Source organism: Manis javanica, chromosome 2 (genome assembly GCF_040802235.1).
Source record: "Manis javanica isolate MJ-LG chromosome 2, MJ_LKY, whole genome shotgun sequence".
NCBI lineage: Eukaryota > Metazoa > Chordata > Mammalia > Pholidota > Manidae > Manis > Manis javanica.
In genome coordinates, this window is record NC_133157.1 from 50,178,447 (window position 1) to 50,193,068 (window position 14,622).

General features: G+C 40.7%; 1 protein-coding gene across 3 annotated transcripts in view; it reads right to left on the minus strand.

The window, feature by feature from the left end:
- SH3GL2 (SH3 domain containing GRB2 like 2, endophilin A1) overlaps window positions 1-13,493 on the minus strand; it is a 215,954-nt gene extending 202,461 nt beyond the window's left edge. Inside the window, exons 1-2 of one of the 3 annotated variants that reach the window (XM_073228453.1) lie at window positions 13,316-13,493; window positions 2,299-2,373 (exon numbers count right to left, since the gene is read on the minus strand). In XM_073228453.1, coding sequence (XP_073084554.1) covers window positions 2,299-2,373; window positions 13,316-13,360 — 120 coding nt within the window. In that variant the 5' untranslated portion in view covers window positions 13,361-13,493. The remainder of the gene's footprint in view (window positions 1-2,298; window positions 2,374-13,315) is intronic. The other 2 variants (XM_073228452.1, XM_073228454.1) reach the window with 2 other exon arrangements.
- Between the last annotated feature and the right edge of the window lie 1,129 nt (window positions 13,494-14,622).

Consider the following 14,622-nt stretch of genomic DNA (forward strand, 5'->3'; position numbering starts at 1 on the left):
TGCCAGACATGTCCTCTCTGGAAAGAAGCTGAAAGTGGTCTGGCCATCACATTACTGAAGCTGTGTGTCAGGGCAGTCGTTCTTCCATCTGTAATAGTTCGTTTCGGGTAAAAAGAAGGAGGCATCACTTTTCCATTCATAGCTTCATAAACTTTATATCTGTCCTCAAAAGAGAAGCCCACCAGCAGCTATTAACAGAATTTTGCATTCAAGTTCAAAGTGGATCTCTCAGAACGTCTCCAATCCTCTTTGGGTGATCTCCTCACTTCATTCTTCTTTGCTAGGATGGCACTGCCTGCGGGCCTTTTGCCAAGAAACTAAAAACTGACAGATACCCAGGAGACTCCTGGTATAAGTGCGAGAGAATGGGACTGAACATTTTGCACCAAATTACTGAGGAAATCTTGCAAAAGCACTCTTCTATACTATACATTCTAGCTGCCCTCTTTCCCCTTATGTAAAACATGGTGTCAAAGCCATGACACTGGTTCCAAAGGATAAGACTAGGGACCTGGAGAAAAAACTTCATTTAAAATGAATGCCAGCAAAAATCATTACCACCATTCTTGTTTTTGAGGCTCCTGCACTTCTTAAAGAAACAGGAAAAGCAGTCATGCATGCAGAAGAAATCCAAGCAGCACAGTTTAATGTGGGGCTCTATCGAGGGCAAGGCAGATATTCTAACACTCTGAAGCTAAGCGCTTAATTAGGAAAACATCGATTTATATATAATTCTAGAATTTGTCTGGAAACTTGGGTTTGCTCCCCACCCCAAAGATGGCTTATGAGATTATTCTATACTTGTTTTCAATTTAACCTGAGGAAGTGGGGATGGGAATAAGTAAAGATGGTGATGTAAAAAGAAACTTTAGTGACAGATATAATGATTAAAAAATATGAGGAAGAAAATGGAGAAGCACAGACTGTTCATCCATAAGCCCAAAGACCAGAAAAAAATCACTGTTTAAATGTTAATTTCAGAAATACTCTTATAGCAATAGCACAGTGCCTGGCATATAAGTTTTCAGTGTATATTAGCTACAATTATAGCTCTTTTATTCCAGTAGTAAGCCAACTGCTTACGGCCTGCTTTTTACTTAGCAATTATCATGATAATTCCCTATACCAATAAATACTGCCCCTGGATAAAATGACTATATACTCCATAATACAGACATACCATGATTTACTTCCCCATCCTGTACCACTTGATATTTATATTGTCTCCAACTTTTCACTGCAATAACTACTAAAGTCAACAACTGTAACCAAGTTTTGGTGTTTGTACATTTATTTTTGGTGGAGAGAATCCTAAAAACAGAATTACAAGGAAGAGAACTGCTGATCTCCAGAAGTGTTTCAACAGCTTACACTCCCACCATCAAATGACAACCCATGTTCTCACAGCCTTGCTAACTCAGAGTATTATCACCCTTTTAATACATGCTAACTTAAACAATGAAAAATGTCAGATATCACTGTTTTATTTCCATGATTTTTACATTTGTATCCTGGCCACTTTTACTTATTTCATCTACTGCCTTTCTGTATTCTTTGTTATTTTTCTCTTAAGGTATTCATCTTTATCTTACTGATTACTAAATGCTTTTAGATATATCTTAGTTTGACATTTAAAACTGGAATAGGACTCATAGTTGAAGGCTATTGCCAGTTCCTGACTCTGAAACACCCTGGCTCTGCCACAGAAGCTTTATGACCTTGGCCAACTTAAGCCCTCTGCATTTCCGTTTCCTTATCTGTAAAATGGGGATAATAATGCTGTAACCTCATAGGGCTGTTAGAGGTAGTTAATAAGTTAAAACAGTGCCTAGCCATGCTTTCCATTTTACAAATATGGAAGCCTATTTTAAATTTACAAATTTATAATTTTATGAGGGCATGCTTTAACTTTTAACTAAAATATATACAATGTATTTTAAGCAGAAATAAACAATTAGAAATTACATGCATAGGATAACCCCTTTTAAATATATATAAATATGGATAAATAAAACAAACAGGAAAAGGTATGTTCATTCAACACACATCAACCACAAGCTCACTATGGACGGAACAGGCACTGGGGGCACAACACAGCACAGAATAGACAAGGTCCCTTTATACCCACGCTGGAGTGAACCAACAAGGAAAGAACAGATGTTCGCAGTACAGTGGGCCAAGTGCTACACTTAAGTGTAATGGGCAATTTTCATTTTACAATTTGACCAAGTGAGGGAAAGGTAAATCTGCCCAAGAAAATATCAAACTGAGACGTAAAAAGGAGTAGTGATTACTCACGTATAAAGGAGAAGGGAGGAAAACAGATTTCCACAAAGATGACAGCATGATGCAAAGGCATAAGGGCAGGTTAGTCTGTGTGGTACAAAGTAAAGATGTAAAACATAATCAGCATAAGTGTAAAAGATAATCCCACATATAAAGAGCTGTGAGAGATGGGACTGGACTGGTAAACAGGGGTCAGCTCATACTCCAAACTCCTTAATGGGACTCATAAGGGCTTTATGCCCGGAGCCATAATGAGCCACTAAAGAGTCTTTAGCAGATGAGACATACCATGATTTACTTCCCCATCCCATACCACTTGATATTTATATTGTCTCCAACTTTTCACTGCAATAACTACTAAAGTCAACAATCGTAACCAAGTTTAAAGGATAATCCCACATAAAAAGAGCTGTGAGAGATGGTACTGGACTTATGCTTATGGTGAAATGAATCAAATTAGATTTGCTCTTCAGAAAGATCACTATAGCTACACTTAGATAATGAATCAGAAGGGAACAAGAACAAAGCATAAATGTCAGAATCTAGACTCATGCCCAAGACCATATAAACTCAGGAATTGCAGGAGTTGAAATCAAGTGACTAGCAACCCGACCGAGGTCCTACAGGCCCTTAGAAAGGGAAAACTAGGAGATGTTAAGACTCTGAGTTTCTATTCCTGGGCTCCTATTGATCATATTCTACACAGCTGAATGATGCATGTTCTTCCACCTTTCTTAAATGATTTCAAGAGCTTCTCTTGAAAGTGCAACTCTGCCTTCCTTCTGAACATTAGGCACAGGACAGATGACTCAGTGCTGCTCTAAACAAATAGCCTTCCCTTTTAGATACATAATCAAATCCCCTGGCGTGGGTGGAAAATTAATTCCTTGATGGACAGAAAATGGTCAACCATTTATATTGTCAAAATGTCACAGGAGGCATGTTTTGAAAATACAGTTGGTGCAGACTTGCGTCCTCAATAAGGATAACATTTTTTCTATTCTTCCACTCATTCAGACTTAATGAAGGAAAAGTCTCAGCATATTATTAGTATCTCTACTGTCTGCCTAACATTCGTTAATCTCATTTTAATAAAAGCAGAATAAACTTCAAGCTCACAGATTTACTCAAGCATGAGTATCTAGGACTTAACTTTTTTTTGCATGACCATTTCCTATACCTCTATTTATGATAAATGATGGTGTTTTTTCCATTTGTGAAAGTGATATGATGATTCATTTTTAAATTAAGTTTAAGTCAGTTACTTAAAGAGGAATACAGATGCCCAAAAGTCATGAGGTAAAACTGAATGACAAATCTGGGAAACAGTCAAATTAATGCATCATAACCACATGGAAAAAGCCTGCAGAAACTCTGCCTATTTTCTTGAATCATTCATGGCAGCAACCAGTAGACACAGTGACATCAGACACCAAGAATTTAATGTTATAAATGCAAGCCAATACATATCACATATATGTGATATATCAGTATAACTCATTGCCTCATAAAAGTAGTATAACAGTCATCAAATTTAGACAAATGCATTGATGCAAAGATTTTATGATAAGCTTTCTGCTTAGGACACATCCTTTCCCATAAGATGCTTATGGTGAAATGAATCAAAGTGCTTTACAAGTATACATCTTGACACACAGACAGTAGCTGAAAAAGCTTGTAAAAAATGAATTACATGCATCTTAATGATCATTGGTTGAGGAATTTAAGTTTTATAATGATAAGCTTTCCCTGCTTCTGTTGGAGCTAGGAAAAAAGGAGTTTTCCACATCAACCGACATTTATAGAAGAAACAGATGATGCAGACTATTAGTAACTCTTTCAAAGATTTGGGCTGGATTGAACGTGAAGGTAATGACCAAAAGTAAAAAATGCAAACAAATCTAAAGATTTAGGATTTGCAAACTCCAAAGGGACCAAAGATGTGAAAGCAGTGAATGAGATGAACAGAAAAGAGCTTAAAAGAAAACAGCTTTATGTTTGTTAAACTTAATTAAAAAGTGGAACATGAGACAGAACTCAAGTGCAAGGTAACATAACAGGATATCAACTTTCATGAATAAAATCTTGATGACAGTAATGATGTGGAACACCTACAGAAAGCACTGCCTTCTGTTAGTCCACAAATACCAGTAACTGCAAAGAGTTTGGTTGGTGGGTTCTTTTGCTCAGAAGTAGCCATTTAAGCAATTTAATGAGTAATATAAACATGGCCAGCAAGCCACTGTACACAGCATTCACTCAACATAAAGCAGCACACAGGGCTCACCTCAGTGAGCAGCCAGTGCAGAGAATGATGAGGGTGAAAAGCCGTACCAACTCTGTAATCAATCCCAGGATTCCCCACCTTTGGGTCACTTCATCACTCAGCCCCAGGACTGTGCCTGACTGTCCTCACCCCAGCCAACCTGCTAGGCTGACACCAAGTCCTTGGAGGGCATCTCAGGGTGCTAGACCTCATCCTTTCCAAAATATGTCTGGTCCTGTTCATCAGCTGCAGAAAACCATTAGGGCCATGGATCCAGAAGTCACGTCAAAGAGCACAGCATGAACACATCACAGACAAAAATCACAAAGGGTGCTACAAGCCATCTGCAATTCTCACCAACTTAATGAACAACTTCAAAGGACCATGTAGCTGTCTGGGGTGCCCATACTAGATAAGGGCATTTCACTGTGGCTATGTTGGCATGAGCCATCTACAAGCACAGAAATAGAAGGAGGGTGAACAGTCAACCACTCTACTCTCACTTGTAAAAATCCTTGATGCTTTGTGGAAGATTAGTAATTCAACAAACTCCTCAATGTTCTACTGTCTCTCCATTCCAAGGTCAATGAAACTGTCAGTGTTCTAGCAGCCCACCAGTCTAGCAGATTGCTCAGAAAGTAGTTAACAGTTTCAGTGTTCAAAACTGACCAGGGACAACAAAAAGAAACTTGTGTTTTAACAGAGAAAAATATCTAATTTAACCATTATTAGAGTCGGAAAAAAAACCTGTAAAATATAAAATTTATTTTTAAAGTTATATGGAACAATAACCCTTATTTAGTATGAAAAGATTAATTTAGCAAATGAAACTTAAATTTTATGTGTGTGTATAATGTGTATATATGTATACACACAAATGAATGTGTTATAGAGACAAGGGATGGCAGAGACTTCTAGCTTTTTACCAATATCCACTTCTACATGCCGGGTACACTGTCAGGCAACAGTTTCCAGCCTCGCCTCTTCTTCCCTTGCACTTAGGTATTCCAAGGTTTGCCCATGTTACAAACCTGAACATAAACAGGAGTGACTGTTCCTTCTATTAGTTTTCTCTTGTTATACAACAAATTACCACAATTTTAGCAATTTAAAATAACAGCCATTTATTAGTGGATGTGATTTTTTTGTACATTAAAAAGCTTAGGAAGATTGTCCATGTGTGCCTCACAAGCACTGTACCTTGACACAAAGATATTTCTTAGCATTATAGAACTCCAATTAGGATCTGTGGGGAAAGTTCAGTTTGAATTATAAGAAAGATATTTATATTTCTTTCAGATATCATAATTCAGATAACATAATTAATGTTCTGTAGGTCAAAAGTCTGGGCCATCTTGACTGGGTTCTCTGTTCAGGATCTCACAAGATCAAAACCAAGGTAAAAGCTGCACTGGGCTCTTACAGAGGCTCGGGGAAGGACTCTCTGCCATGCAGGTCAGTAGCAGAATCCAGTTCTTCAAGGCTGCGCATCTGAGGTCCCTGTTCCTGGCTGGCTGTCATCCAAGGGCAGAGCCCTCTGCCCCTAGAGGCTGAGCACATTCCTACTCACATGGCCCCTCCCTCTTTACACAGCATTAATGTACCCACAGTCTTTCTCATACTTTCAGTTACTCTGATTTCCCCTTTCACCACCAGCCAGAGAAAAATGCTCTTTTGAAGAACTCATGTGATCAGGATACCTCAATGGTATAATCTCCCTTTTGTCATATAAAATAACAATCTCAGGAGGGACATCTTTCCAAGTGACAGGTTGATCCACACTCACAGAGGAAGGGACAACACAAGAGGGAGGGTCACTGACAATCTCAGCATTCTGCCTAACACATTCCTCTTCCAGAGCTGGCCCATGAAAATCTCCAACATACTCTTTCCCTCTGGCAGTCTTGGAAACCACTTGCTAAAGATGGCAGAACCCCAGTCATCCTTGATCCCTGAAGCAAGGAACAGGAAAAAAGAATGAAAAAGCCTTGGTACAACAAAGATCCATTACGACCTCTGGGTTAAACCAAAACATTAGACCCTTACACAAAGTTCCAATTAACACAACTTAACCTACTAGTTGAAAACTAGATTTAAAAAAAAAGATCCACTGGATCCAGTGGAATCCAGAAATATTCCATTGAGGTTTTTGGCAAATAGAACTGATACAAAGAAAACGGATCACAAGTCTCCTAAGTTTCAGTAGGAATTCTGAAGGAATGAGTTCTTCCCAGATTGCAGAATAGGGTAACACCAAAGAACTGCCCTTCCAGAGGACTGGGGACCTCACAGTGCTTACCCACAACGTAGCATTGCTGTGTGGACAATAACGGCCATAACTCCCATTCTTTCTTTTCCCAAACAGAAGTCTTCACTGTGGATGTGATTTCTTTGTACATTAAAAAGCATAGGAAGACTGTCCCTGTGTGCTTCACAAGGACTGTACCTTGACACAGAGATATTTCTTAGTGTTACAGAACTCCAACTAGGGTCTATGGGTAAAGTTCAGTGTGAATTATAAGATATTTATATTTCTTTCAGATATAATTCATATGGGGTCTAGTGGTCCTTCAGAGATCTACACATCTAAGCAAACCACTTAGGAAATTGGCGGTCATCAAGAATTATAGAAAGCTTCTCCATAGTTATCTGTACCATATACGATTTGACCTGAAAGACAGGGTGGAGGTGGGAGGTTGAGAAGGAGGTTAGAGTAAAGCAACTAGAACATCATATTCTCAATTTAGAAGTTGTACTAAATGAAAAAAATTTCATAAATAGTAGGGTTATGTCCTCAAGTACCAGATTCAGCTGTTGATTTAGTATCATTTGAAAATATTCTGTTGATAATCTATAAGAACTCATGAAAGGGTCTCACAGTACATGACATTTTAAAAGGTATAGCTAATAGCTTCTTTGTCTTTATTACTCATTACAGACTATATAAATAACTTTTAAACATTTGGGTTCCCAAGTGACTAGAGCAATAAAGAAAATCTAAAAAAAAAAATTGAGAAAGCTGTACTGTAAAATTTTTACACTTCATATTTTGTCTCCTGCTGCTTCAACATCCTCATGCCCACAAGCTGTGAGCACACCTACCCAGATGACCGAGTGCACCAGTGTGACAAGGGAGTGCTACCCAAGGTCCCTTCTCTGCCACCCCTGACCATGACCTACTAACATTCAGATGCACCAAAGAAATCTCCCCCTGCCTTTTCTGGGGTGCTCTACCCTAACCCCCAAGAAAGGCACTTGCCCCCCAGTCAGGCTCTCTCTTGAATCGCCACCTGGCTGGCTAAGCCGGCTCCCTTGGTCCTCTTCCCAGGTGGCGCCCATCCGTGTGCAGTGACTTTGTCTCTCTAGGGCCTCTAGGTATAATCAGCTGTTTCCTGAGCCTCTCCTCTGTCTCCTCTTGTGGCCACACAAAACTGGTCATCACATAAAAGAACAGGAGACAAAGGACTAAAAGATCAGAAAGAGGGAAAAAAAGGAAGTCAAGGAAATCCTTTGATTTCTTAACCCCCAGTATCCTACACATACAGCAGGCCTTAACCTCTGAAGTACTGCACATCCTCAAGAAAGCTTCACCACTTAAACCCCTGGAGTGTTCTTAAACCCCCTTGCTGAATTCTCATCATGCAGTTATCCGTGGTCATCCCTTCTCTCCAATCCCTCAGGCTTCCCACTCTAAAGAAAGCCCTAGGGTGACCGGGTGCCCCCGGGAATCTGTATGCAGCACAGCAAGTTTAGCAAAATGGAATCTGCTCTGCAAGCTTAAGCTCCTCCCTCCGACAGTGACACTTCTCAGAATAGTCACCATTTTCCGCAACCAAGTCTTGGCAGTTTCAAGGGTATTTCTAATTAATTTGGAAGGTACTTCAAAATTTTCCAAGTAGATTAAAACCAACACTCATATAAACTCATCTTAAAACATTAAAGAATCACTGTTTGGAGCAAACCTTGCAAAATACGACTGCTCAACAACAGAAACCTTGATCAAGAGCCTCAGGCTCAAAGAAAATTATTTTCATTCACCAGTTTCATTTCAAACACGCCACAGGCCTGTTTCTCAAGTATATCAGTAAGTTAACCTTTTTTTAAATGTGGTTTAAGTTATCCTTATTACGCAATCATGGCACTCTCACAGACACGATCTCATTCAATCCTGACACCTCTGGAAGGTTTTCTTATATTTGATTGTCCCAAAATTAGTTCAGAGAAGGCTGCATTTTTTATCACACACTCTAATGCCCAGTAGTAGAATGAATGAAGTGATAGTTATTTTAAGAATCACCCCATTCCCTCCTGATGACATGATCAATGCATTTTTACTTTGGATGTCAGGGGGCAGACAGGGATTATGAATTCCTTTAAGAAGCTGGTGATAGGCTATGGACCTATCCTTCAGAAAAATGCACATATAAAATGCAGTATGTTATTTTAGAAAATATATAGGCCCTCTGCAGCGTACCATGGACCCAAGCTAAGAACCTGACAAAGTAGGCAGAAATAGGAACACTGTGTCAACCAATAAGCCACACCTGAGATTTTGAAGGCAGCAGAAACTGTACTGCTTATAGCAGGCAGTTGTGGAACTGAGAACCTCACTTAAAGTCATAACTAATTATATATTTAATTAAATACTTTAACAAGTTGTCTCACCAAATCAACAAATACACAACAGATTTATGCAACGTTCTCCAGAGCAAAGCATCTATATAAAATACATCATTTTAAATGTGATTAAAGCATGAAAAAATTAGTTAAAACAGAAAGGCATAAAATACCAATGTAATTAAATTTCTCCAGTTGATGAGTCTGAGTGGGACAACAATCACAACACCCAGCTTAAGCAAATATGAGTCATCATTTTTTAAAAAACAGGAAATACAATCTATAATAGATATAATATATCCTAACCAAACTCATTAAAAAGAAGAAAGCATATCTCATTCAATGTAACAGAAAGTTATTTACAGACTGAACTGTCTTTTTAAGTGTTGAATCAAATACAATATTTAGAAGAACATTGTAGTGAATCCTTTTATGTAAATAATGGCTATTACAGGTTGAATTATGCCCCTTCCCAAACAGCAGAAGCTGCATATATTGAAGTTTCATACCCTAGTATCTCAGAAAGTGACCTTATTTGGAAATAGGGTCAATGTGGATATAATTACTTAAGTTGAGTAAAGTGGGCCCCCAAATCCGAAATAGCTGGTGTCTGCAGAAAAAGGGAAAACTTGGACACATATGACAGACAAGGACACCACCACGTGAACATGAAGGCAGAGATCAGGATGACATGTCTAACACATCAAGAAACGTCAAAGATTGCCAACAAACCCCCAGAGGCTAGGACGGAGGCCTCGAACAGATTCTTGCCTCATGCCTTCAGAGGGAACATGAAGGTACTGACGCCTTCCTCAAGCTGCCATAAGTGAGATAATTACTTTCTGTTGTTTAAAATACTAAGTTCATGATACTTTGTTATGGCAGGCCTAAGGAACTAATACAATGACCTAATTACTTTTGCTCTGTAACAAAACTTTCACATGTTACTATAAAGGGAGATGTATCACATCAAACGCTAATAGTTTTTTAAAAAAGGTACAGATTTTGTAAGAACAGCGTATTAACTGGAACCAGACAGCTTTTTTTTCCACCTAATCTGTCACCAGTTTAAACCGGTATGTGAAAAAATTTACAATACTCTGACTAAAATGAAATGTCAGTACGAATAAAACTCACTAAAAGAATAATACATGCTCATCTGCCTTATTCACAGTTTTTTTTAAGAAGTACCTTATTCTAATTGCAAGGTAAATAATATCTTTATGGACAATAAAGTAATAAAATATATTCAAGTAAAAAGATGATCAATTTTTGCTATTTTAATATATTATCAGGCTGAAGGGCTTTTCCACTTTAATAAATTGCATTTGGCAAAAGCATTTTTTATCTTAAAATATCAGAGATATTGAAAATAACTGTCAGCAAGAAGGTAGAAACAATCAGCTCTAAATCAAGAGATGAGTTGTGACACATTTAATCAGAGATTTCAAATCAGTGGGCAAACACTGAAGATATACTGCCTTATTAATATAAATACCACCTTTCAGTAACATAAGCAAAAAACTCAATTTCATAGAAACAAGAGAAATGTTTGCCAGAAGGGGGAGCTTCTACTTTGAACATAGGCTAAACAATCCAGCATATGTGTTATTAAAAGGAAATAATTCCAGATCACAGACAGCAGAGATGGGGATCAAACCCTAACCTTTCGCATTCCAAAGCCAATATTCAATCTGTCTTTTAGGGCACCAAGATTTGCAAAAGAAGTCCTTAGATTGAAAGTGAAAAAAAAAGATGCAGTGTTGGTAAATTCAGGGCTGAGGTCTGCTTTAAGGAAGTGACAAGTACCTGAAATGTAAAAGGTACAGGAACCTGATCTTATCTATGACTTCCTATGTAGATAAGAACAGGTTCACTGAACTGTATGGGAAAAATGGCATAAAGAGTAGGACATGGCTATTTCCCCTATTATCTTTGTCACATTTAAATTAGCACTGGCTTTACACACCCTTCAAAATACACATACATGCGCTGGAAAAAATAACCTTTGCCTTGGGCTTTCTAAGATTGTGCTACATTAAGATATGAATAAGAGAGTGTGTGTGTTGCTTCCCTTTAAAATGAAAGGCTTTTCAGTAAGAAGAAAATGATGCAGTGATTCTGCATCTGGATTCAGTGACAAATACTAATTTTATCTCATCACAAACAGACCTCCTCCGATCATCTAAGAAGTTCTTTAGTGTCTTAATTCCAATTTTTTATCCTGAATTTCAGAGCTACATATAATTTCAGGATTTAACTGAAATGGGGGACATGGGTATTATTGTTTTGTTAGGATAGCAAAGCTAAAAATTCTGGCTTGTATAATTTCCTCATATCTTATTATTACTAATATAAGGGACAGTATTTTATACTAGTAAGATTATCCCTAACATTAATAGCATTTACTGAACACTTTTTATGTCTGTTCTTTACAACTGTTTATCTTTACATCAGTTCTAAGAAGTGGAATTAATCCTCGTTTTAGCAAGGACAAATTCAAAAGTTAAATAACTTGCTCAAGGTCACAGAGATGGGGTCAAGCCCTAACCTTTCCCACTGCAAAGCCAATACTCAATCTGTCTTTTAGGGCACCAAGATTTGCAAAAGAAGTCCTTAGATTGAAAGTGAAAAAAGGATGTAGTGTTGGTAAATTCAGGGCTGAGGTCTGCTTGAGGGAAATGACAAGCACTTGGAATATAAAAGGTTAGGGACTTGAAAGAAGTTCTTCCTGAGAATTTATGGGTGGCACATATGCCGGTTATGTAAACCTGAAGGAATCGGAAGTAGAAAGTTATCAGAGGTCTGCCAACAATGTGTTCATATTTACAAACATTCTGGCAGAGAAGTCTCAGAAAGACCCAATTTGAAAAGCTGAAATAATTACATTAATGGGCATTTTTACTGAAATTGCCTCAATTTTCTGAATTTCCCAAACTGACAGATGTAACTGATTCTATAAAGGCTATCCTGTGGTGATAGAGATGGCATATGGGCCACAAGAGATGAATTTCATGCTGCATCTAACCCCCTAACTGAACCAAGCTTCTGTACTACACAACTCTCACGTTTTCTGAATGTGGTTTATAATAGGACTGTTACTGTGGACGCTTGGGAAAAGCTTCACTACTTCTGAAAAATTAAGAGAAACTCAGTAGTAAGATTAATTTATGAAAAAATCTTTACGGTGAAATTGGGAGAAATATTTAAGGAAATCAACTAAGTCTTTAGCTAAAGATCCCTTAAACTAGAGCTGTTTCAGAAAGGTGAAAAAGAAATTTTTTTTTAACTAACCATACTGAATATACAAGAAATAATTCACATTATAAGTATTCGTTTCTTTTTTCCTATGTAAAAATCTTCAACAAAGCCCAATGACATTTCAGTTATTATAATCTAATTCAAATAAATTGTGTGATAATCACATCTTACTAACCTCACAGAGAAAGATGGGCACATTCAAGATGTAAAAGGCTCACTAAATATAATACTTTGAAATACATGATTTGGTCAAGGCTGCAAAACCCACGGGAAATTTTTAAAGACAAGTAGACTGCTAGTCAAGCCTTGGCCTCGAAGGAGTTTCACCACTGAGGAAAAGTTAATGTATGAGCTCTCCAGAAGGAAGCCCCATCTTTCCACTCCTGTGGAGCCTGGGGACAACATGGACGGACGGATTCGGAAACCACAGTGCAAAGAGCGCCAACCGCGGACCTCTCCGCAGCCACCACCGGTGTGGGCCCCGCTCGTGCCTGCACATCCCGGGGGCAGGGCGCACCGACACCGCAAGGTCACGGGTAAGAGGCGACTTTACGTAATCTCCCGCCGCGCCGCCCGGGCACCTGCGCTCCGGCGCGGCGAGGCCGCTGCGGTCACCTCCCTGCCGCGCCCGCGCGTGGCGATGCGGGGGCAACGCGCAGGGCGACCAGGGTGGACTCCAGGGACTCGCCGGCGCCCGCAGCGCCGCACCGAGCCGGGGGCGGGGAGCCGGGGTGGGCTCCCAGACGCCGCCGCCAACCGGGCGGGTGGGGCCCCGCGGGGCGCCGCCGGGACGGGCTCGGTGCGGGCCGGGGTCCCCACGCTCCGGGCCGGCAGCAAGCGACTCCGCCCGGGACGACCCCGCGGCGCACCTGTCACGCGCCTTACCTGAGTGGCTTTATGGAACTGCTTCTTGAGCCCAGCCACCGACATGGTGCGGGAGGACACGCGGGCGGCTGCAAACGCGGAAAGGGGCGGCGGCGGCCGGTGCGGGAGGGCCGAGCGGAGCGGCGCGCTCGCCGGGCCGCCGCTCGTCGTGCCGCCGCCGGGGCTGTGGGCGCGGGGGCGCTGAGCGGCGCGGGACGCGGCCTCGTGCGGAGAGACACCCTGACGTCAGGGCGGGTGACGCGGGCTCTTAAAGGGGACGCGGGAAGCCCCGCCCGGGCGCAGGGCCGGTGGGACAGGTGCTGCTGCACGCGCCACCTGTGCGTCCGCGCCCCCGGGGAAACTGGCTGCGGGCGCCCGCGGGCCAGCTGCTGGTTAGAAGGCGATGGGCGTTCTCCCGCCCGGCGAGGGCCGTTTGTGCCCCCGCGGACTGCGGACCGCTCGCTGCAGTGTGGCAGCTCCGGCACCCGCACGGCTTAGGTGACGTGCTCTGGTTCCAGGTAGCCGCTGCGGCGCTGCCTGCACCTTGTCCGCCTGCCCCTTGAACTCTGCCTCCGCAGCCTAGAAAGGAGGCTTTCTATCTGGGGTAATGAATAAGTCATCGTTCCTTTTTCTACCTCGCCCCTGCTCGGTTGGTCAGAGAAAACATTTCTCTGCCCTTGTTTCAATATCCCTTAAACCTACATAACGTTAGGGAAAGCCACCAATGCTTTTTTTTTTGTCTGATATAATTTAACGACTTAAAACAAAGAAGATAGCATTTAATCCTATGTTTACAGACGTGGAAAAGCCCAAATATGAACTTGGTGTTCACTTATGGTGGATATAGGATTTTCAATCTAAGCATTATGTAATGTAGAAAAGCATGATACTAAGTTGTACAATACATGTGTAACAAAATATATACAGTTGGGCTAAAGCGAAATTCTGATGGAATCATATTGGTAGCAGAGCAGCACTACATGTCTTCTGTGTTCTGGTAATTAGCCACTTCCTCTGCTTTTTCTAGGACTGAGGAATACATGAGAAATAACTTGACACTGTCCCCATGTGAAGACCAAAGTTACAAGAAGGCAGAGTGACAGAAGCCAACCAAGATAAGGGACATTGCCAAGGGTGAATGAGGAAAGAGCGCCGCAGAATGGGAATTCTAGGAATACCTTTCACTGCCTCCGCAACCCCTGCTGCCTGGAAGGAACCACAGACCCTATGACCCACATGTATTTTATTTTTTGTTAGATATCCAAGAAGCAATTTGCCTGTTTTATTCTTACAAAAGCCTCACTGAAATTCGGGAAAGTGTATTCTTT